Source organism: Xenopus tropicalis, chromosome 8 (genome assembly GCF_000004195.4).
Source record: "Xenopus tropicalis strain Nigerian chromosome 8, UCB_Xtro_10.0, whole genome shotgun sequence".
NCBI lineage: Eukaryota > Metazoa > Chordata > Amphibia > Anura > Pipidae > Xenopus > Xenopus tropicalis.
In genome coordinates, this window is record NC_030684.2 from 97,895,587 (window position 1) to 97,921,253 (window position 25,667).

The window sequence follows — 25,667 nt, forward strand, 5'->3', positions numbered from 1 at the left end:
AAATATTTTCCCTAAATACAGGATTTGCCTTATATTTTGCATGTAAATTTGCCTTAGAATTCAATGCCATTACAGTGAACCCTTAATTTTACATAATCTAATAAGTTTTCCAGCATTTTACAGTTGTTTTGTGGTCCTACCACCTTATAATAAATTTTAATGGGTGCTTTCCTTGATTTTAATTCCAGCAATGGAACTACTATGGGCTGAGCCCCCCTGCAAAAATATCTTTGGAGGGGCCCAGCAGAGAGTAGCAGACCCTGCCAGCCGCTGGCCCCCTTCCCTCCACCCGCTCTCTCTTGTCCCCCAGCCTGCTCGTGTATAGCTCCCTACCCACTCCCTATGTAAGCGTGGGCTGGGAGCGGGGATTAACATGTGAGAGTGGGTGGAAGGGGACCATGCAACAATAGAGCAAGCAGGCACCAAGGTCACCGCAGATATCATTTATAGTTTACAGATCTTCATTAAATGAATATATTTTATGCCCTGCAGCAGCAAATCCCTTCGATATTTCCTAGAATTAGACGACAACTTACCTCCCATAATTTTAGGGTCATGTATAATTATGCTGATCACCCCTGCTGGCAACACTTGGGTGCAATTACAAAACAATGAAAACTGATTGACAGAAATGGTCAGTGCCTAATGAGACATTTACAACACAAAAGATTGGGCTGCATCTCAATAAAAAGCTCTCTCTGCTCACTCACACAGCTAAATCATCTGTATACAGCCAAGGCCAGAATTCTAGGCTAAGGAGTCAAATGGAAGAATAAACTTATATCCACTGTGATTAAAAGCATCAGCTTCATTATAGTGGTGTCTGCAATGTTTTAAAATGCAAGGACAAAGGTTAAGCTGGTTGCATGTTTAAAACACTCATGTTTAAAAATAAAACACTGTACACCCAGTATTAGAGAAATGCTTGCTACAGAGTAAATGCTGTCTATGGCTCTGTTCCATGATTTATGCATGATTTTATTATACTTACGAGCTCAGCCATCACACAATCATTCTGCGCCCCTCAAGAGAATAAAAATACAAACAAAAGCTCAATTGTGCATCACTGTAAAATGTTTTAATATGTCAAGACAGACCAGTATGAACTTCCAAACTGCCCTCTGCGGATTTATTAACAGGTCAATTGTTTAAAAAAAATAATGTTCTTACAATTTATAATTACAAAGACAACTTACATTAAAAAAGTAAAAATCAGAAAACCCCATAAGCAGTAGTGGGTGGCTCCAACACAGCCTCTTCACTCATTTTAAACAAAGAAGGAACAAATAGACGCAACAAAAAAAATAATATATATATATTTATATATATTGGAGACTAGATCACTTGGTTTAAAACTAAAAATAAGTGCAAGTACTATACAGTGTTTCAGAGAGGAACCATTAACTGTTGGTTTATTTCATTACTAGCCCAATAAAACCAGATTTAAATTAATGACAATCTGACTGTCATATGGCACAGAAGGCACGCTAGTGTGACAGTGACAAAATAGATATGCCAGCCACAAAATTAATTACAAGCTTTTAATGGAAACAAGGTCACGGATTGTGAATAAAATATATAATACATGGAAGAATGAGATTAAATATACACACAGAACCACGTGAATGCATGATACTGAAGTAAAATATACATTGCGTTTGTAATGATCGATGGCCTATGATAATCGTGTCTCTCATGCAAGCATAAATACAAAGAGTCCAGCTGTGTCAGGGTGATGGGGGGTATGAGCAGAAAACAAATTAGAAGAGAGAGTATCTATACATGTCATTATATGCAAGAAGGGGCAATAATGCATTCTCCTGCAACAGGCCGCAGACCTTACTCCATCCAAGGTGCTTGGTGAAAGAAAATAAGACGACTGTGGGTTAGCGTGACGCAGATCCCTTCTTGCTTCTTGTGCCCTGGAACATAATCTTCACACTGTCACAATGGTCCCTTCCCTAAACATAGTAGTGTAGTCTCTGAGAAACGGAGACTGTATATAAAGAAGCAATATTGTTTCACAGACATGTTCTCTAGACACAAGGCTATTAAATTGAAAGAAAGGTAAAGAGGGGAAGGGTATTGAAACTGAAGCCACTGGAATGATGGACAGTTATGTATGCAGCTTAATAAAGTAATTAAAAGCAATCTGAGGTTTCCAAAAAAGACCTAACCCAGTAACTGCCAGCCCATTTCAAAGAGACAAGGAATGGAATGCGGAGACATTTTCGCTAGGGCACTTACTCTATACCTGCTCTGTGACACAGGCAGCACACACATTCAAGACACAGGGCATCCGTGATCAATTTGTTCTACAGAATAAATATGCCTTAATCCTACAGACAGATATTGTGATGCTGTTTTTTTGTTGTGACGAGACGTAGAGGATCTTAGAACCTGATTTCATTGTTATGAAGTCTTAAAAACCGTCTGATGAAATACTGGTATTTGAGATAATACAAACTAGAGGTTTGATAAAAATAGCCAAGACTCCAGTATCAGGTGTAAAACTGGCGGCAGCACAGCCCGCTCATGGCGTAAGTGAGAATGTTTGCACCATTAGGGATACATGGCGCAGGCAAGAGCGCCACTAGGCTTCACTGTGCTGCACCCCTGCCAAGCTTCACATTCCTATGCAAAATTCCCAAATCACCCTAGCCAAATTTCCTGTTAATAAGAACAATCATTACTTTCCTAATGGAATATCCTATCTGGTGCTAGGTAGCAACCTCAATAAGCAGCCTCTTTAATTGTTTTTTTTTTTTTTTTGCCCCAGAGCTAGCAGCATCATACAATGGGTGTCATTTAAAAATTAAAACATAATATCCTATCTTGTCACTGTAGTGTAAAACAGGGAACGGAATCACTACTACAAACAGTGAATACTTTTGCATATAAAAGCTTGATCACATATATTAAACTTTTTTTCCTTTTAATTTTTTGTTAACTGTATCTACAATATGGGGGTTCAGGATTTGTGCAACACTAGGTATTTCTCATCTTGGCACTAACAGATGAAACCAATGCACCCTCCCACTGTATCAGGTAATAGGACGCTGTGAAGTCTTGCTACGGAAACAGTGTTACGCATCGCATGCGGATTGATCCAAGCCATCCAACGTCAGCTGATTCCTATGTGGAGAATTAGGGCTCGGGGGGCCGCTGGGATTGGAGCTGTTTGAAGGAGTGGAATGTTTTGTGGAATCTGAATCTGGCTGTAAATGCAAAAAAATGGAAAACAATATCAGTATTAAACATGCATTTTTGTCCAAACCAAAATCCCTTTGTAAAGGCAACATTGAACCATTACTCAATACTTTTCTTTGCATATTAACAAACAAGTGTTATAAGGAAGGGCTTTAAATCACTGTTATTGGACTGGGAGTGTAGCCTGATTGAATTTATCTATGACAAGCCAATGAGCATCAAAGGATACCATGCTCCAATCAGGGTGGCAAGATGGTGGGGGACAGGTAATGTTTACTTATTTCAATGCAGACAGTCATGGAAACTTACAGAAACTGACTGCTGCCAATCTCAGTCTTACAGTTACTTGTCTGCCATGAAGATAATAATGAAAGTAACAGCTATGAGTCTTTGGAAGCTGCCTGTGAGAACTGGCTATTGTTGAGAACAGCATTTATACATCACATATTTTTCAAGTGTTTAGTTCTCCTATAAGTACTGCTGGACTGTGACTCTGGAAAGCCACGATCAGTGTATTTAAAAGAAACATAGATTTACCTCTTTTTCTATTTCTTGGTCAGGGTCCCCTATACTTCGTGAGGATAACTCTCCAGGTCCTAAAAATTCATAAAAAAGTGTGTAAACAAAGTAGTAGTCAGAAAATAACTTGAAAGGGCATTTGGAAAAAGTCTGGATCACCAGATGATGTGAACAATGGATAGACCAAGGTCTGGACTGAGACTGAAAATAGGCCCTGGCATTTCAAGTACACAGAGACCAAACAGTCCCTCACAAGCCCAATAAATAGTGGCTGTCTATGGCATCTTACAGCACCCCCTCTGGCATTTGCCAGTTCAGGCCTGGGATAGACTATTTAGTGCTGTATAATACCATATTGCAACACAGAGAATTCTGGTTAAGCAAGGGAAATGCATTTTCAGGAGAGCAGGGTAGTGCAGATTTACCTCATGTGACAAATCTCCTGATCTGTCAGTACCGTAATGGGTGCATTGTGATGACTACCGCAGTGACTAGAACTCCTACCATAGCCCTTAGCAAGAATAAGTGAAAAACTAAAGCATTTTACCATCACTTAATCTTGGTATTTTCTCAGCTTTAAGTCTTTGTCTATGTCTTAATTATATTTAGGTCCTAAAGGTCTTCTTGAAAGGCAATTTAATTGCATGGATGCAGTATTGAGCCCTGCCTACAGCCTCTGGTGTTTCAAGTGGGAAGACTACTGAGCATACCTGACGAGGGCCATGAGATGTATGACTTGCTTCGCTGTTGCTGCTGACGAGCAACATTGGTGGAAGGAGGACGAAGTCGCTCCCTTGAATTTTCATCTTGAGATGACGGCACTACACTCTGCATCATAAGGAAAAGAACAAAACAGGTTAAAGATCCAACATATTTATCCAGAGACTTTAGGAACCCTCATGAAAGAAAGAGATGATTCATGCAATGGTTGGAAAATAAGTTAGGAAAACTAGTGTAATGCTACCCATTCTGAGCATATAAAAAATTGAACTAGCTCAGCTATGGAAAAAATCATTTAGATTTCCCAGGGAGAAAGTGCCTTTCCTAAAGCTAAAAACAAGAAGGTAGCTGATGTTTCAGGATACTCATGCCCGTGGCACCACTTCTGCCTTTCTTTTATGACTGCCTGCTCATTAGTTTGCTCAAAATTCTGCAGGCAGCCAGTCAGTGAAAGAGTGAAGAGATGATTATTACGCTTTAGACACTGAAGGCTGAACAAAAAGGCTCAGCACAGGCTGGGCAAGTCTGTTGTAAACTCACTAATGTCATAACAACAGCTAAAGGACCAGGAACAGCATAAAAATAAGGTATGCCTTTAAATATAATGTACTCTTCTCTGACAGGTAAAAATCTTGCGCTTTGTTCAGAAGCTCTGCTACATTTTCTATAAGTAAATGTAGTAGTAATTAGACTGAAGAGCTCACATTCATGATTCTCTACAATTCTATAGAATAAAAACCTCTCTCATAAAATACACAACATTTGTTGCCTAGCAATAGTTTATTTCTACATGCTGGATGAACAGTTACAAACATTAAATTAAAAAAAAAGTATATTTTATACTTTATGTTGTTATTGGTCCTTTAAAACGTTGTATAATAAAATATTCAAATATTCAATGACAAAACAGCAGGGAATACAGATAAGATATATTTGGGAGAGAAACAAACACTGAGGTATAGTATCAGCCACAGAGGGTTAGTCAAGTAACTGGAATGAAGAAAACATGGAAGCATCTGAAAACCAAAAACATAAGCAAGGCTGGGAGCACACATTAGTAACATGTATCACAAGAACACAGAGTGACCTAAATCCATAAAAAAAGTAAAAAAACAGCAGCACCCCATGTTTAAAAGATGTTCCCTTTGTTACAGGAGAGTGTACAGTACAGTAGGCAGCATTGCCTTCACAAATCATGGGGCCCTGTACACCTACCTCCCCCTTCGTGCCTCCCCTCTTCACTCCCTCCCTGCTTGCAGCCCTGACCATAGCTGTAATAAGCCCTATCTTTTATTGTCCTTAATTATTTAGCAGAGTAATGGTGTGAAGCAGTAACAAGAGACACACTGGTGCAGTAACCTAGCAGTTAGCTTGGATTATGTTGGCTGCTTTGGGCTACTAGAAAAGAGAACATTTGCTTTGTCCACTTTTAATATGCCTAGATGTATATTTAGATGCAATGCTACTACATTTACTAACATAAACTCTGTTTAACAACCGGCAATGTAGGATTCACGGAAATAAGGTCACATCAGACTGAAATCTGTGATGCAGCCCTTCTAATGCCAAAATGCTGTATCTCAGACGTCTTCCCATGTGTACAGCGCACAGCCAACACATTTATAGGAACTGTGAATAAGCTGTCAAATTTATGTTTTTAAAAATAAAAATCTGGCATGCAGCCAACTCATCAGTGACTTTATTACTTGCATAAAATGTATGTAGATAAATTCTGGTGAAGCTCTATTAGATGATTGCCTTTTTTGCCCCTACCTTTTCCCAGTAAAAAAGTGAATATATTCACCCATATAAAAATGTAAACATGTGCAAACTGCTCTTCTGAGCAGTTATGTAATTAACAATTTTTCAACATTTAAGAAAATTTGAATTATTTCTTTAAAACGGACTCTACAGGAGATGGCCTTTCCATTATTTGTGTGGCTAACAGATTTCCGTAAAACAGATCCCATACCTGTAATAGCATTTTTTAAACATTAAAAGCTTATTTACGGTCTACACTTTCCTGCTCAGTTCTGTCACTTGGTGTGACTGGAAACATAGGACTGACCAGATCATTTTCAGGAGATGCTTCCTTCAGCAGTGCCTTAAAATCTTAACATTCTGCCTGGCCCCTGCCTCGACAGCATGTAAAAGGTTCATGATAAAAGTGTAAAAACTCCTAATATCATGAAAGAAAAAAAAAAATTGCAAAGTGCTCAGAAGAAAACCGAGCAATTTTACATGAAGATTATATGTTGTGTGTATATCAATAATTATAGGTACTGAGAGATCAAATCACTTCTAGATATTAAAGTAACATGTGACACTCTCCCTTTTCTGAAGTGAGCCAACTGCCAGCAGGGGAGCCGGGTTTAGCAGAAGCTGGAGGGCCACAGCTTTAACATCATTGCAAGGAATACTGAAACATGCAGTGCTGCTTTTATAAAGATTATTTAAGAAAATGACAAGAACGGAAAATTGGCAAAGAAATAAAAAGAAAAAAAAGCATGGAAACTTTTGCTGATTAGTTTGTGTGTGCCAGCGCAGCCGCAGCACACCACTCAAGGTGCCACTGGCACTGCCAATCCTACCCTTGCTAAGGAAGTAGAAGAGGGGCAGGAAGAGGAAGAAGACAGAGAGAGGCCTTGCAGGGAGCATTGCTCGTTCTGAAGAAAGATGTTGGCTGAAACAGAGCTCATATGATAGACGTGTTCAAAGTTTGCTGGAGGTGATATCAGAGCAGAGTTTCGGGAAGATGAGAGGGGAGGAAATTCAGTCTGCTATGTTTACAGGAAACAAGAAAATGGAAGGATAAAAATGACCCATTTTAAAGCAACACACAGGCTTTTGAGGCAATTTTCATATACAGTATGAATGTGGCTTGCAATCCATATCATTGTATAGCTTATAAAGCCGATTACCAGAGGCAGGTCCATGAGCACTTGCATTCCATCCCCTGGTCCCATGTGTGCCACGTGGTTGAAATTGGTGGGGTTGGAGATCATTTTTGATCTTAGTTCAGGATCTCGAAGCATCTCCCTAAAAAGCATATGAACCGGCATGAACTTGTGTAGAATCTTTTAGTTCATTCATTCATTGTAAGGAATAATGAGCCTGAGTCCAGTGTAAACAACTACACACCGACATGTTAAAAAGCGAATTTCATGGAGAATTTTGCAGATTTTCTTATAATTACAAGATAGTTTGGATGAATACCTACTCAGTGTATTTCAATCTTAAAAAATGACAGATGTGACTTTTTCCAAGTTAAAAGGAACTGTAGCTATTAATAAAATCCACTGAACTATTGTAGATGCTATATTCTTATCACAAATATTTTGCTTTTAGAGATATAAATTGTTTATTAGTGTGCTTTCCTTTCTCAACCAAGCATTTTTGTCCAATTACAAATTACTCAGCCATGTTGGATGTCATTAGGGCATTGAAACTGTTGACTCAACTGAAATCTTCTAATTAGAGCAGGTGAAACCTGGCAGTGGCTCACAGCATGAATGCTGGTTGGTAGGTTGAGCAACACACAAACATCCATTGGTTTGGTGGATTTTTTTTTTTATAATCAATCAAAATCACAATTCCCACCTTCTTTGCTGCAATCTCTCCTCTTCTGGAACCTTGAACACAAACTTTCTTTTGCTCCTGGTCCGGACCATTTGCTTTTTGCTGTTGTCAGATGTTTCTGGCACTGTCAGGATAGGTCCCTCTACAGAAAAATACAGTTTTGTTAATATAAAAGCTTTGTTTGAAACAGCATTTTTTAAGGTTTATGAAGGGTTCAGCTTATATGTATTTCATAAAAAGTATACAGCAAAGGACAAGGGCATAGAATACCTTGTGCAGACAAGTCCTTCTGCATATCCTGTTTTTTAAAACCTAAAGTTGTCTGAGGCATTGCAGAAATTACTCTGACCACTGGGTGGCTACTGTACTAATTGCTAAGGAGAATTTATATAAGCTAAAGCAAGCAACATTACTGCTCACACCATTTATTTAATTGCAAATATGCTCTTTGCTAGCAGTGGATATATACTTTATTGCCTACTAAATGCCCTTTTAACCCATCCTTTGTTATTTATTTAAAAAAATAATATAAAAAAATACTAAAAAGTCAAATGTATTAATATGTTTCTATTTTTTTCCCCTTTGATTTTCTATAGGTGTTACTTTCTCTCCTTGCAGGGAGAATAGAATTAAGCAAAGGTGCAAGAAGACAGGCATGTAATTATTAAGCCTATATAAATTGCTCAGGCTGCATTTAAACTCATGGAATTACTTTTACAAAGGTGAAAGAACAAACCTGAATATATGCTCTTCAAATACAAGAGACGCGCAGGCTCAGAATTCAGTAAATTCAGGGAACCCTCTGCATTTAGAGGCTTTATCTGTTTGACACAAAATAACGCTTTTATGACAGTTACACAAACTCAGTAAAAAGGAAAAAAAACAAACAAGACTTTCAATAACATACCCGTCTTAAACCGATGGTCTGAACCCATTCCATGGTGGAGACATCAAAAACATCAATGCCATACTCACTGTAAACTGTAACATATGAAGAGCTGCAACCTGGAAAAAGAGAAAATGGTTTTTAAAGAAATAAAATCCATTTGATAAAGAAGGCAGATGTTTAATTTATTACCTTTGTTTTTTTTTTCTTTTATAGGGAAAAGAATTCTCAAGATAACACACAGTACAGTGACTTCAGATAGCCATACACTTACTAATAATACATTCGTACAATTATTGGTAGGTGTATGGTGGCCCACCGATTCTGACCAGTATCCATGTACTATGTATATCAGTTAGTTCTGGAATCAAGTAGGTTAAAAAAAATCTAGTTCACAGAGTCTTCAAAGGAATCAGTTCATCTTCATTTCCTGCTATTACAATAATTTGTGCATATTGTAGGAACAATAGGAAGGTAGATATGCTTTGTGTAGCCCTCAAGCACTATGTTAGTTTGGCATGTAGGCAGATTGGTGGACTTTGTATCTGGCCGGCCCATGTATGGCTGCCTTTAGTGGTTAACTCTCTGGTGTAAGGAGTTTATATGTTCTCCCCTTCTCTGTGTGTTTCCTTTGGGAAACACAGATCTATATTTTAGAAAACCTACCTACTGCCACCTTTAGGAAAGTAAATCCTATCCCCATCTTCAGCCACTGCCACATACCTGTTTGGGATTCTGGGGCTGCTGAAGCTGGCATGGGCATATAACAAAGACCCAACAGGCTGTAATAACTATTTACATTCACAATAAAGAACATAAGCATGTTCTTTATTGTGAAGGTTCACAATAAAGGTGTCCATAGACTAATACTGCATTGTGTCAACAGTTCTTCAATATACAGGTATGGGATCCCTTATCCAGAAACCGGTTATCCAGAAAGTTCCGAAAGGCCATCTCCCATAGACTCCATTATAAGCAAATAATTCTAATTTTTTAAAATGATTTCCTTTTTCTCTGTAATAATAAAACAGTACCTTGTAATTGATCCCAAGATAGAATTAATCCTTATTGGAGGCAAAACAATCCTATTGGGTTTATTTAATATTTAAATGATTTTTAGCAGACTTAAGTTATCCACATCCAAATTACAGAAAGATCCCTTATCCGGAAAACCCTGGGTCCCGAGCATTCTGGATAACAGGTCCCATACCTGTATATGATTTTTTTTGCACTGATCCTACCCCACAAAATGTATTAATATTTTGTGCGGACTATTTAAATTAACAGACATTATATCATTGCATCCAACAACAAAATCAAGTCTTTCTGCAAATGTGGCAATATAACATTTAAAAAAATAAATGGAATATAAATATAAGGAATGTAGAAATGAAAAGTACGTACTGCAAGCGAGAGGAGTTGCTGGCCACATCAGCTCCTGCATTCGTGTCCTTCGTCCTTGAGAATCCACATATATTCCTAACTGGCTGAAGCAAAGCAAGTATTCATCCTTACTGAGCTCTACTGCACACAGGGCATCCACTGGCTGCTGTGACAAAAATGCTAGGGAAGGATCATTGGGGTTCACCAAATTTATGGGCTGTCCCTCTCCATGTATGGTCAACAATGAGAACCCAGACTGGTAACCAACACAGAGTTTGTCTTTAAACACAGCCATCCACTGTACATTTCCTGGAGCCACAATCTCATTGAACTTCTTATGGAATGGTTTAGTTCTATGGATTTCATAGCAAAAGATCTGCCGTTTGACCGCCACAAACAAGCAGGGAGAAACGGATTTTTTCAGTGATCCAGTTGTAATGAATTGGCAACCTTTGGACTCTGGCAATTTGATGTCAAAGCTGCCCTCTGAGCCATCAAGGGAGGACCAAGGAAACAGGTGAACATGGTGATTACGCCCACACACAAGAATAACAATCTTCTCTTTGGGAACCAGTTCTATCTGGTAGACTTTTTTACAGTCAGCAGCACGAACAATCACTGAAAAAGAAAGGACCTGGTGTCACCTTGTGAACATAATCATGCCTTCCTGAGAATGGGCACGTGCCAAAATATTTCCTATAAGGAACATCAAAAGGCAACTACATACCATCTCTTGTAACCTCTATTACATACAGTCCTTCTTCAGTGCCAACAGCTATTCGATCATGATCTAGATAAAGAGGATTTGCTATTAAAATTAATAACTTATTTTTATATATATTTTTTTTTCAATCAAAGTAACATTATTACTTAATTATATGTAATACACAAAAGCCATGAAAAATATATCCCTAAACCATTCATTGCATGTAATATCAATTATATATGTAGTGCTTAGTCTAAGGGGCACATTTACTAATCCACGAATCCGAATCCCGAATGGGAAAAAAATCGTATTGGAAACGAAAATTTTGCGACTTTTTCGTCGGCGTCACGTTTTCGTATTTTGCGAAAAATTTTCGTCACCGTCACGACTTCATCGTACTTTCATCGACTTTTTCGCCGCTGTTGCGATTTTTTCGTATTAAACAACTGTAAACAGCAGAAAAACCAATCCGAATTTTTCGTGACGGCGACGAAAAAGTTGCGAAAAAATCGTGCCGGCGACGGAAAAAAAACCGCAAAAATACCGTTCATTACGGAAAAACCGCATTCGGGCGCTCGTGGATTAGTAAATGTGCCCCTAAGTGCTGACATTAGTTTAATGTAAGAAATAATGCACACACAGACATAAGCATATTAGAAGTCACCTGAAAACCCCACAGCCTCTAACATTCAGCTGCCATCCTTGTGACTTTGTATTGCAATTAAAAGTTTGGTATTGCCTACTGATTTGCCTACTCTTGTCAGCTAAACAGCCCACATATGGGGCATACCTGGGCATTGATTTAGTAATATGATATAGATATGTACGCACACACATTTTAAAATTTAAATATTTCAAGAACATTTATCTTCTTTATTACCACACTGTACACAATTATGGCCATACCTACAACAGCAGCAGCTACAATAGTTTTAATAAGAGGCAAAGTGCTGTCATAGGCTTCCTGTGGACAATGCACTGCCCGGTTCCTCAGGTTGTTTTTCTGTAAAATCGCTTGCAGCCCTTCCAGAATTCCAACCCACTTCCTCTTCTCTGCTTCACTCTCTGTTAGTATTAGAAGAGATGCTGTGGTTTTGGAGGGAGAACCTAGAAGAGAAGCTGTCACCTGTACAGCCAAAAACATAGAAAACTTACTGAATTATGTTATCTTATTTGTTTCCACAGAATGTCATTGGGCAGTGGGTAAGTCAGCTTGGCAGATTCTAATACGGCATGCCTTCCATGAGAAGCAAAGGTATAATGCCTGGGGAATACCAATTTGTTAGGCAAACCCCAAGTGATTATAACCACTTACTTGAGCCCCGAGCCGATGCTCCTGTTCACTGAAAACTACACAGGACCAGGGTACATCTGTACTTTAAAGGGAGGTCATTTATTTAGTGCTATACTTCTCATATATTATATACATGGATAAAGGGATGAAAATAAATTACACTAAAAATATTACAATACATAAAAACAGGAATGGACAACGGTAAATAAATTACATTTTAAACACGACACGTGTTTCATGTTGTCAATATAGCAATAACTGTAATGCTCCTCTTACCCTAAATATGCAGGGAATGTCCTTGCGTGTGGCATGTATGACATCAGATGCCAAAACAGAGCTCACAGAAAAGTCTTCATCCCTGCAGTATTGGTAAACAGAACATGGAATGACAGTCATTTACTCTAGCAAATCATTATTTATACATTAGATTATTTACATAGATTTTCACTCAGACTTGTTGGCAATGAAGAAAGCCTGAAAGCACAAATGCATGGCAGTCCAGCCACAAGTATACCCACATCTGCTTTTGATGAGTTCAACACATGGGGTATCTTAAGATACATTGCCAAACTTTGGAAAATTAAATACACTGGGTAAGCAGGAAATTTTTAACATGTTATCAGAATTGGAGAGAAGGTATCTTTTGGGTTACTGGTATCCCAAAAATAGACTGGGCTACTGGGTGTTAGCAAAGTTACAGAGAAGGCAAAAGGTCCAACAATTTGGAGTCTAGTTAAAGTTGTGAGAAAGTTAGTAGTTTGGACCTTCGAGCTTATGTTCTGCAAGTCTTAAGGCTAGCTGATAGAAGCACTGTATAAAGCATGTATAAAACATAGAACAATGAGAATAAATGTTGGCTTTCTCTGAGGTAATAAAGTGTTTTTGTTGCTTGTGACTACAAACACACATACAATAGGAAATAAATACATACCTAAGATCTACAACCTGGCTGGAAACAACTCCAGGCTGAGTAGAACGTCCTTCTGGGACATCATACAGAAACAGCTTACAGTCGCAAACTACAGCAAATGCTCTCTGCCAGCCTTTTTTCACTCCGGTAGGTTTTGGAATCTATAAAGATGTCATTAATAAAAACAATGTTTGCTAGAGTGAGTCTAACAATTTCAGTAATGCTTACAAGGTTACTGCATTAGATTATATACAGTTCAAATTCCAATGTTCTCTGTCTGTCTGGGAAGAATTCTACATGCTATTAAGTTGTAAGCTCTTCCTATTTTTATTTCATAATCCTGGTTTGTCAAGTTGTAAGCTCTTCCTATTTTTATTTCATAATCCTGGTTTGTCAAGTTAGTATAAGACCCAATAACTGTAAGGTGCTGTAAAAACTTGCTCTCGCTATATAAATAAATGAAAAAAAATCTAAATACATACTTTAAACAACACTAACAAAGACCAGGCATTTCTTTGTTCACTTCTAGAGTCTATACAGAGCATATAAATAAGAAAAGAATATGGTGACAGGAAAATATAAGGGCTCAGCTGATCAGGCAATTATCAAACTGCCCAATGGGATGATATAAAAGATGGGTAGATGTCTGTGCCTATTCTTCTCGCCCTTATCACAGAAAGGTATAAAGATACATTCATACAGGGTCCTACATTTTGGTGATGCAAGAAGCCAATTGTGTACTTTAAGTGGTATTTATATGGCGATAGTGCCAACTTGCCCAGCTAAGCCAGATAATGCTTACCCTCACATATCCCTTGTAAGCAGTTCCAATACCCCTTTGTACATCTACTCCAAGTGGTCTCTTGGCCTGCTCTGCTGGAATAGGACAAACCTGTGGTGCACTGTCCTTGCATGATACATGGCACGCAAAAGGACACACTGAAATGGAAAAAGAAAGTTTAACAAAGTGCACTGCATAAAAACAAATGCTAGTAAATATCAATTAAAATACCGCACTGTGATTTTAGCTAACTGGCTATAGAAGGGCAATTAAATGCTTTGGATGCCATAGCATTAATAACACACAAGGTTTTTAGGTCACCATGATCATCATTTATACAATTCCCACATGGAAGGAAGTGGCTATTAGAAGTTAAAGCGGTTATTATGAGCATAGATTTCCATGAGAAAGTTCTAGGGATTGGAACGTCTTGTGACACATTATCCTAAAAGCTACATTGTTCTACGGAATGTTTCAAATGAAGGACTCATAAGCTCTGTAACATGTTACTGAGATAGGTATAATATCAGTCATAAAGCAGGACACAATTGCTATTTTTCCAGTATTGCATTAAAAACTTACGGACACTTCTCTACCCTTTTGAAACCCTGCCAGCCCACAGCAACATGTTACGTAACTACCAGACTCCAAATGGATGCTATATCACTATCTTCCAGTACTACTGTACTTTCCTATATTACTGAATAAGAAGTACCTTTTTGACATGTATAATGCGTTAGACTTACCTTCACATGCATATCCTTGCCTCACCAACCCAACCATGAGTGATGTGCAGTGGGAACACTGTGTGGGATTCACAAAGGACTTTATAATAAGCTGGTGTGCTTTGGGCTGAAACAAGTCAAACAATACATGAAAAGTAAGTAAAATAAAAATGAAATATAGTTTATTCCCAATTAAAAACCATTCTTTACTGAAACACCCTGTGTCATGAATTAAGCCTTGCCAAGGTTACACATAGCTCATGGGAAACAAGTGAGTGGTGCCATTTGACATCCACTAATGGGATAAGTCACCATACTTTCCGTTTCCTGAAATGGGTGGTGATGACTATACAGATTAACAGGAAGCCAGACACGAGCCACACAAAAATATTGCTATGGAGAGGATAATACTGCTCCCTTGGAAATGGGTGAGAACATTTTATCAGCTAATTAAAGAAAGGACTGTCAGCCAAGTAACCAAAGAAACTATTCCAATATCAATGTTATGTATCCCAACACACATGCCTGTGCATGTGTGAAAATACTCAAGGATAGCTACAACCCTGTTTTTAAAAAAAAAAAAAAAAAAAAAGGATTGGACACCCTATAAAATATAAGTAAAAAAAGAATGGGCTAAATTGCAAATCATTTAAACCATATATCTACCTGCAAACAGTACAAAGACAAACAGATTTTTAAACTGTGTCAGTCAATATTTACAGAAGGAACATAAATCTTAAATTGTTGCAATATTTGATCCCCATGCAATGTGTCACAGAGTCCCTCTTGGCTGCTCTTTTTAGCATTACACATCTATTCCAGTCTTGTGTTGCCCCTGTCTCAACTGTTTGGAAATGTGCTGCTGGCATTAAATTCAACAGGAGCATATATTTTACAGAAAACATTTCTTAGTTAGAAGATTTGATATGCTGATATGATGTCTTTGTACTATTTACAATTAAATATAGGGTTTAAATGGTTTGCAGATCATTGCATTCTGTCTTTATTTACAAAGTGTCCTAACGTCTTTGGAAACATGTGGCACATAATTCAAGGGTCTCCATGAAGTGAAATGTTCTACATGGTACAATTCCTAACCCAAATTCCATTAAGTGGCATGACTACAACACAACAGACCCCAAGGCCGGAACCTGGACCATGGAGTTTGCTATATAGTATCCCCTTTCCCGGCTGCTTCTTTTCTTGCAATTGAGCTGTATGGGGAAGAGGACTGCTAGAAGTTTGTGCTGGACCCCTAAGAAGATTTTTGTGCCGTTGGGGGTGTCCATTGATTTTCATCTTTATTGTCTCCATGTTATTATGAAATTATTTCTTATAAGTTACGTGTGATGAAAAGGGCAGCAAACTCATTGCAAACAAAGACGACGATACAGGTAAATGGCATTTGTGCAAAAAGGTGCTGATAGTTCTTGAACCACATGGGCATTAAAAGAACCGAACTTTAAGTTTCAAACATACACACACTTTTACCTTTGGGATGGAGACTGATATTGGTGTAAATGTGGGAGATGGGGCAGGCTGTGTCCGAGACTGAGACCTTGACAGCTCCTTAATTTAAGCAAAAAATAAATAAATAAATAAATGTTACTGCTGGGTTTGAGAATAAAACATTTGAAGCCATGATGTACAGATACAAACTCTTGCTCTGTGGCATGTTGGTGGAGCAGCCATAACCCTGCTTAGTACTGCCAACCCTTGTCCAGTTTTGAAGGCACAATACAATTACTAAAAATAATACTACACCCCTCTTTTTTGGTACCTGGCATCTTCCTGCACTTAAAATGTACCAACAACAGGGCACGAAGATAAACACAGAAAAGGGATTCTGTGCAAAGTATAAAATAAATAAGGTAATGATTTCATTTAATAGACAGTGATCATCCATTTTTAAGGAACAGTTCACCTTTAAGTAACATTCATTATGATGCAGGCAGCAATATTCTGAAATAAAGTGCAATTTGTGTTGTGTGTTTGTCTTAATTATTTAGAGTTTAGTTCAGCAGCTCTCCATTTAGGCAGTTATCTGATTGTTGGGGCCCAATTTACCCAAGCAACCTGAGCGTATTATATATGAAAATGTATAAACTGGGCTTATTATATATGAACATATGAAATTCCACTATGGCCCACAGGATGTTTTGTGGTACTCCTCCTCTGCCCAAAACTGGCCTAATTTGTACCAGCATAGCAACACAGACCAACCAATCAGCAAAGCTTTACTACTGCAAGAACTTGGGCATATTTTATTTTTACTTAACTTCCAAAAGTTTGTGCCAAAAGTTTAATTTGCATAATTCCAACCTACCGAAATGAAAAAGGGGCGACTGCCAACACGCTAAATGTAATTACCTTAAATTGCCCCCCCCCCCTTTTTTTTTTTTGGAGGAGGTAGTCTCAGTCTCCAGAGATTACTACAAGTATTCCTGCCAACTGCATTTATGCAAACAAGGTAAGCAGATCCCAGATCTAGTAGTTACGCATTCAGTACTGATAAATAGAAAATTAATCTACGCTTCTGTAGAGAGCTTAAATATGGCCTTCGAACACTTAGCTACCTTAATATGAGGTCTATTTTAGACCCCCATTACCAACCTATTATTTCAGCAATATACTGATTTGACTTAATTATGTTATTAATTCGAAATAATTGCATCATTTAAATGCAGCATATAAGCATTACATTACAAAGCCCCTAACTAATATAACAAGTAATTTTGCCAAGACTAAGAAAACTTTCAAGTAAGTGATCCCACTTGTAGGCATGCAGGATAGGACATGATATCCACAAAAATTTAGGACGGGGTCATATAAGTATATCTCTAAAGAGATATAAAAGTATACCTTGAAGGCTTAAATCATGGTAAACACAAGTTAAGAGTGCCCATGTGCAATGGACCACCTCACCTCTTGTTGGTCATTGGTGGAAGGATGGGCAAGTGATGCAGAAACTTCCGGTTTGGGAGATGGGATATCAGGCTCACTAATTGTACTACTCTGAAAAACAAAAACAAACAAAAAAAAAAATCAGTAATGACAGATTAACCATTCATGGAGGGGACACAGGAGTTGCTCTGACAATCTATAAAACCTGCAAATATATATCTGCAATGACTACAAGACCTGGTTAATATTCACCAACCTGGATTTCAACCATTCACTTTGAATAAAGTTAAATAAAGTTATAGGATTTGAAGGACCGCCAAACAGGAAATTCCTCTTGACATGTGTTCCAAAATTAAGCAGCATTTGCATGCAGCAATAACCCCTAGAATGCGCAGCTATCTTGTGACTAAACGCAGATTTAAAAATATCTGTAGAAATGGGGTGAGGCACATGGGGCGATTAGTTGGCGTGACTACGATCCATAGGCCAATATACAAGCCACCGCAACTGATTGCACGACTATTCGCCTTGTGTGTCTTTGCCCTTAGAAGTCACAAGACTGAAAATACATATGGTATCTCCAAGCATTTTTTTTTTGTCTTTTACTTTTCTCTAAATCAGTTAAACGTAGGGATTGTTTGAGCACAAGGCTGAACCTGATGGACTTTTATAGAAAGTTGCACATCTTTAGGCCTTCAGCTGATTGTCCTTGAAATCTAGCTGAACATCAACTGTAAAGCTGAATGTTAGGCATTCCAGTTCTAGGGAATGTATTGGATTAATGTAGATCACACAGCAAAAAAAAGGAATAAGGACAAGGAATGGCCACTTGTTCACCAACAGAAGCAATGTTTATACCAAAGAAAAGTTTATACATGTATAAAACAGGAGTAAGCAAAAATACATCCTATATCAATACAGCTTGTGAAGTAGAGTACAAGCTAAGTACAAGCTACATATTGACCATAATAAAACAGAACACAATAAGTTTAGGAACTTGTGATTTTATCACCCCTAGAACATGGCTTCTGCCATAATACAAATAATGATTGAATGTGGTGCTCAACAATATGGCTAGTATAGCTTTAGAATGGGACAAATTAATGGCGGGATCACTAGTCTACACTTTGTTATAGAGTTGTTTTAAATAAAATGTAATGGTTACAAGGTTAGTCTTTACATCTTAGAGCAATGGAATGGACGACAGTTAAACTTTGCCAGATGTTTCTAGGTTATGGGATATTTTTGTTACAACTATATGATGAGCTGAACTGCAATCTGCGATTGGACTTACTTCTTCCCAGTAGGCTAGTAGTGAGGAGGTAGACGAAGAAGAAACTGGTTCCTTTGTTGAAGGACAGAAATAAGCACTTTAACCTCACAAATATACATTTTTACATGTTATTTATGGTCATCTCAAAGAATCAGCAGAATGAGCTTCAGATTTTCTCTTCATCTAACAGACCAATTTCCTTTGGTGTGTATTGCTTCTTTACGGACCACCTTTATATCTATGTTTAATACCTATTCTGTGATTGCTTTAATGAATTGATCACTGCAGGCTATGGATATAAAATTTAATACAAATTTCCACTTCTGCCAGTTGCACCTTCACTGTTAGAACATGTCCCTTCTGTGCTAGGCTTTTTGTTCAGGATTTAAAAAACTTGAGGTGGTATATGGAACAGATAAGGAATGTTAAGGACAATCTAAGATAATGACGGCTTATTGCTGGCTGAAACTAAAAGTTCAAAGGAACAGTAACACCAAAAAATAAAAATATAATGTAGTGTTACCATGCACTGGAAAAGTTGTGTGTTCGCTTCAGAAACACCACTAAAGTTTACATAAACAAAGCTGTTGTGTAGCCAAGGGGGCAGCCATTCAAGCTAAAATAGGGCTAAATCGCACATGTATAAATGGCTATGTAACCTGTGCCATTTCTACTTTTTCCAGCTAGAATGGCTGCCCCAAAGGCTACACAGCAGATTACTTATATATATGATAAGCAAGTAAGGGAAGCAAATAAAAGCATAATTGTCCTGAATCAGAATAATGGGGCAAGTAAACCAGATTCACTTCCTGAAATGAATTGCAACTCTGAAATAAATGATAAATGTGTGCACTTAGACTATAAGCTCTTGGGGCAAGAACCTGAAGTCTTTCCACATTCAATAATATTAAATTTGCAAGTAAAGCACACATACTAATTTAATAAACATTTACATGGGCAATATATTATAGCTCTGCCTAACAGACCAAAGCTTTTCATGCCACTACATGAAACATAAAAGGCTGTAGGGGAAACAACTGTCAGTAAAACAGGAAAGGTGGATCCTATGTTATACTTACTCTTAAGGTTAGGTCATGTGGCAGCGGAGAGGTGTTAAAATACTCAAAGATGGACTCATGAAAGTCAGGAATTTTGAGTCCTAAAAAAAACCAAAATCACAGTACCAAATAAGATCTTTGCTTGGTGAGCTGGACATTGTGCAAAGAGCACATAAGATGGCCATCACTGCCACTGGGTGATACACATACCACTGTCGTCTTTGTATTTTTCCTCCAGCTTCTTTTTAAGATTCTCCATCTCCTCTAAAAGTTCTTTATTTTTCAATTCTGCATCCTTCAGTTTACTAGAACAAGGGAAAATGGGGTAACTTATACTGTATGTATGAATGTAATATAGTGTTTGCAAATAAGCATATTATGTAAAGTAACATGAGGAGCAATATGAGATTTTACAGTCCCTATCCCTGTAGCCAAGGTGTTGGGCTGCTCTTGTTTTGTGGCTGACGTCACTGGATGCCTATCACTGAATGCCTATCACTGAATATATGCTTCCTGCTACTGTATTATTTTGTTTATTTTATGTATGGGTTTACCAAACACTTAAAATGCTGTTCAGCAAAGTTATGCTAACATGAGCATGATTTCAGCTATGGATCTCTAGCTCTGCCCAAGTCTCATAGGTTCCATATACTTGCATTAATTATTAGCAACATGGTGCTTTCCATGACAATTTTTTTCACACTTGCAAATTAAACAGCCCAATAATGCCATAGAAAAACCGTATGATGGAAAGCGAGCCAAGATAATCCTTTCATGCTAACCACGTAACAATGTATTATAAGCTTCAAATGCAGGCCATGTCAATTTACTCAAAAGACTTTCTTAAAGGAACAGTAACACCAAAAAATCAAAGTGTATAAAAGCAACTACAGTATAATGTACTTTTGCCCTGCACTGGTGCAACTGGTGTATTTGCTTTAGAAACATTACTATAGTTTAGTAAATGAAGCTGCTGTGTAGCCATGGGGGCAGCCATTTAAAAGGGAAAAGGCACAGGTTACATAGCAGATAACAGATAAGTTCTGTACAATACAATGCTGTTTTATCTGTTATCTGCTATGTAACCTGTGCCTTTTCTCCTTTTTCCAGCTTGAATGGCTGCCCCCATGGCTACACAGCAACTTATTTATATAAACTATAGTAGTGTTTCTGAAGCAAATGTGCAAATTTTACCAGTGCAGGGCAACATTGTATTATGATTACTTAAAAACATTTTTATTTTTTGGTGTTACTGTTCCTTTAATTAAAATATTAAGAGTTAATATGGCCGGCTTCTCCACTGGCAGAAAGACTCCCAATACCCCCACGTGCTGTCTGTAACTGCGTGAACAACTCTAATGTGCATTTTCAAGCTCCCATTGACTAAACTGGAGTTGGAATGCACAGTTTTGGGGTTTCTTTGCCAGTTGAACTACACTGGGTAAATAAAATTACCTTGTGTGAAGAAAAGTAGTAGGACTGTAGTTCTAGCCTTGCTGGGGCTCTTTATCAACACTGGACACATTTACATTATATAAATAATTCAACAGAAAACAATGAAATCAATGATTACCAAACAAGTCCAGTTGCTTTAAATTTATTTATACTAGATATAACAGAAAACAATATTTAATTAAAAAATAAAGCAGCTTATTAAGAAATAAAATAGTGGTACCCCCTTAACCCAGGGGTGCTGGAGGAAGATTTCATGTCTGATAAAGAGCTGTTAATATCTGCCCTGGGAAATGTAAAACTTGTATATTTTTATACCTTTCAAAGAGAATATTTGAATCCTTGGCCTTTCTCAGCTCTTCTTGGACCACCTGTTTGGCACGAATTTCAGCATCTAAAGCGGACTGTAACTCCAAACGCGCAGACATGTCAAGTTTCTGACTACGTCGCACCTTCCATAGTGGATCCTGTATAAGGGGAACACACTTTGTATTGCAGTGTCAATCAATAACACAATAATTAACTGACTGATTGCTTGCCATGTATAAAAGGACAGAACATAGATAGTAAATACATTGCTTGCTGTGTATAAAGGACAGGACTGCATGCATGCATTAAGTCTTACTCTCCACTCCAGATTACTTCCCTTAATAACAAACATGATTTACACTTATATTTGGGCACACGTTGAACACTTGTGTGTAATGCCTCCAAAATATCTACTACGCACATCCAATATTTGAAGAACTCTTTGGTGGCCAGTCAAACACTATTTAATTTTTTTTTTTATAAATGTAGAACTCAAACAGCCACTCTCAGCAGGTAGAATTAATTGTATTATCAGATAACCACGGGCAATAAATATAGCCTCCAAATGCATTTTAAATAGAAAATACATTCCAGAATGAAACTATAACAGAACAGTAAACTTGTATATTAGGTAAATACAATATCAGCATGCCATTCCTACTGCTGATCATATATATATATATATATATATATATATATATATATATATATATATATATATATATATATATATATATATATATATATATATATACACATATACATATATATCACAATACGGATTTATCATAACTTTTTTTTTAATGTGATTGTACACAAGGAACCGCTCTCTTAGTAAGTTTACATCAGTTCACATCCTTTAATATCGCTTAGGCCTGTAAACTGTCTAACAGACAGTCAATGAAGAAAAACTGAAGTGATGCAAAATGGGGTCTAAAATAAAAAAAAAAATTAAGTATAAAGTACATGCTACACTTCACAAATGCAGCACACAACACAGGCGCCATAGGATAACTTCCCAAATATTTACACATGGCTCAGTGTCAGGGGAGGAATCACAATGGCACACTTATCAGTTGTCCTTCTGTTCTCATCTATTGCTCATAAAACAAACCATTTTGCTTATTCTAAAATCTTCAATACCCATATTACACATATACCTCATCAAACCTTTATTCATCCCTGACACAGAAGACCACACTTTTTCCATACTTACATCTTTACTCTTAAAGGAGAGGGAAAGGATCACTGGGGGTGGGTCAAATGCTAGGCACCCCCACTGATGGTCTTTAAATTGATTCTGAATTATGTTTTAGAATGGCCCCAGATGTTAAAGATATGTAGAAAAGAATATGAAGAATATGTAAATGGACTTAATCATTCTGAGTTTAGAAAGTTCTGAATAAAATTCCATAGCAGCAATGGAAATACTTTTGGTAAGTTAAAGCCTGGATACTGTTATTTGCAAAAGAGGCATTACAAGAAGACACTTACAAGGTGTCCAAACTTTTCAGTTTTCTTCTTTGCCTTGCATATAAACAATATTTGTACATAATTATGTGTGGAAAGATGTTATATTTACTTAAGGTACCTAACAGTTTTCAGCACCTCATTATTCATTATGTTTGTTTCCTATAATCACTTACCAATGAATGTTTCTCAAAACAGGTATTTGTTCCTTGTCAATTCTAAGGGGATGCTTCTCTATGTATACTGATAGATATAACATGGGCAGGTTTGGTTGTCATCTTATGCACTCTTGCCTGAGTTTGGTTGCATACTGCCTTGTGTGTGGGCCCAAGGACATTCTCAGTGTTTCTCAATGTAAACAACAAGTACATTAGAGGGGATTATAGGCAGATAGGGGATGTTCTTTTTTTTCCATAAAAACAAACAATCAACACACCAGAGGCCACCCCTTTAGATTAGAGGAACGGGGCTTCCATTTGAAGCAGCGTAGGTGGTTTTTCACAGTGAGGGCAGTGAGGTTATGGAATGCCATTCCTACAGATGTGGTAATGGCAGATTCTGTTAATGCCTTTAAGAGGGGCCTGGATGAGTCCTTGAACAATCAGAATATCCAAGGCTATTGTGATCCTAATATCTACAGTTAGTATTAGTGGTTGTATATATAGTTTATGTATGTGAGTGTATAGATTGGTAGGTGTGGGTTGTGTGTGCTGGGTTTACTTGGATGGGTCGAACTTGATGGACTATGGTCTTTTTTCAACCCTATATAACTATGTAACACTCAGAACCTGACACATGTACTTAAGCTTATGGTCCGTTGTATAGTCACATGGCACCGAGCACCCCACAAAGAAATCTTTGTAGGGGCCCGGTGTGTACAGCAACCTGCCTGTTCTCCAGTGTGCTAATTTTCATGTAGGGAAGTGGCTGGGGGGTGATTTCTAAACAGCAGTCCCCATGGCCCAGGCCTCCAAGGTTAGCTTCCATTATAGTTACCCACTGCTTATGGAATACAAGGCAATTTAAGTAGATTCTGATCATATTTAGGAAGCAAACAGGAGTCGCTTTGGAAATTGTATTAAGATAGAATGGTCCAAAAAAAGAAAAAATGGATTTCTATAAACAAATGTCTTCTGTGTTATTCGGTTTAACAACAAACTTTGTGTTGGCACCATTCAAAACAAACTTTATCTATAAAAGAAATTAATGTACCTCCTGCACAGGCAGTGAATAATAAAGATTTAAGGATGCATAGCCTCCCCAAAAAGAGACAATAATTTAGTTTTATAATAAAAATACTTATATTGGTATCCTCCCTAAACAAACAATTCTGCCTCCTCCCCTGACCTCCTACAGTAAATGATAAAGCTATTAGAAATCACTTTAGAACAAAGTTAATCCACGGAATAATCCAATTAGCATTTTTAGGTCAGGGAGGATTTTTCTCCCCTTTGAGGATGAATTGGCAGATGGTCTGCAAGGGGTTTTCTATTTCTTCCTCTGGATCAATTTTAAGAGTGTTTTGTACTTGTGTTCTTGGTTTGTGCCCCTCTCTGAGGTGCCACATTTGGCTTTGGCTTTTAGGACACCAAATAAGTGTTCAAGAAGGATTGCAAGAACATATCAGGGTACATTTACCCCTTGAGGCTTGGCCCCCAGTCACAGCTCTGGTCCCCCACCACTGGGGCCCGTGTCACAGTTTGGGAACCACTGTTGTAGACTATTCTTAAAAGGCTGAATTTCAGAGATATTTCTTTTTAACCTTTGTATACTGCCCTGCATTACTATGTTCTGTGGCTTCTACAGATGCAGTAAGTCTTACAGTCATCTTGAGGCATCTCAATTAAAACTAGCATTTGTAATAATAATCCAATAATGTTGTAATTTATTACATTTATTTAATGTGTAATAAATTAAATACTAGAAAAGCGTTCATGCTTGTAGCTTTGTACACTTAACTGAATTATGATAGTTTCCCACCACCATCACCAAAGCAAAGGCAAATCACTGCTACACTGGATCACTGCATTGTGATTGTTTTGATTTAGCAGCAGGGTCCAGAGGAATAACTCACCAGCCTATCAGAATTGTAAGGGGCCAAGCCTTGCGGGAATGAGAGGTCAGGCTAAAGCAACAATCAGAACATAAAAACTGTTACTGGAAAGAAAATTACATTCTTTTTAAAAATACAATTACACACAATACATATACCGACCTTTAGAATACTACATATAATCCATTCATCATATAACCAAGACGTTTGCAGTGTCATATCAAGAGGGTATTTTTGTCTGACCATTCCAAAATTATGTATTCATTAAATGCTTGAGAAAAAGTTTTGCAAGGCAATTCTGTACCAAATAATATCTGCAACAATTTTATACCCTATCAGCAACTGAAATGTTTTAAACTTAAAGGGCAAGGATACCTTACTAATATAAGTAGGGTTTATTCATTTAGCTTGCCATAACTACACACAAGGTAAGGC

General features: G+C 37.6%; 1 protein-coding gene across 2 annotated transcripts in view; it reads right to left on the reverse strand.

Annotated features, from left to right (window-relative positions):
* Positions 1-1,056: 1,056 nt before the first annotated feature.
* cdc42bpb (CDC42 binding protein kinase beta) overlaps positions 1,057-25,667 on the reverse strand; it is a 70,470-nt gene continuing 45,859 nt past the window's right edge. Inside the window, exons 19-38 of one of the 2 annotated variants that reach the window (XM_004917176.4) lie at positions 25,254-25,304; positions 21,719-21,867; positions 20,159-20,253; positions 19,970-20,049; positions 17,639-17,728; positions 16,205-16,282; positions 14,735-14,840; positions 14,010-14,146; positions 13,229-13,368; positions 12,574-12,655; positions 11,910-12,129; positions 11,025-11,087; positions 10,319-10,915; positions 8,936-9,033; positions 8,765-8,849; positions 8,050-8,170; positions 7,371-7,488; positions 4,440-4,557; positions 3,748-3,806; positions 1,057-3,218 (exon numbers count right to left, since the gene is read on the reverse strand). In XM_004917176.4, coding sequence (XP_004917233.2) covers positions 3,087-3,218; positions 3,748-3,806; positions 4,440-4,557; positions 7,371-7,488; positions 8,050-8,170; positions 8,765-8,849; positions 8,936-9,033; positions 10,319-10,915; positions 11,025-11,087; positions 11,910-12,129; positions 12,574-12,655; positions 13,229-13,368; positions 14,010-14,146; positions 14,735-14,840; positions 16,205-16,282; positions 17,639-17,728; positions 19,970-20,049; positions 20,159-20,253; positions 21,719-21,867; positions 25,254-25,304 — 2,619 coding nt within the window. In that variant the 3' untranslated portion in view covers positions 1,057-3,086. The remainder of the gene's footprint in view (positions 3,219-3,747; positions 3,807-4,439; positions 4,558-7,370; positions 7,489-8,049; positions 8,171-8,764; positions 8,850-8,935; positions 9,034-10,318; positions 10,916-11,024; positions 11,088-11,909; positions 12,130-12,573; positions 12,656-13,228; positions 13,369-14,009; positions 14,147-14,734; positions 14,841-16,204; positions 16,283-17,638; positions 17,729-19,969; positions 20,050-20,158; positions 20,254-21,718; positions 21,868-25,253; positions 25,305-25,667) is intronic. The other variant, XM_002937998.5, reaches the window with a different exon arrangement.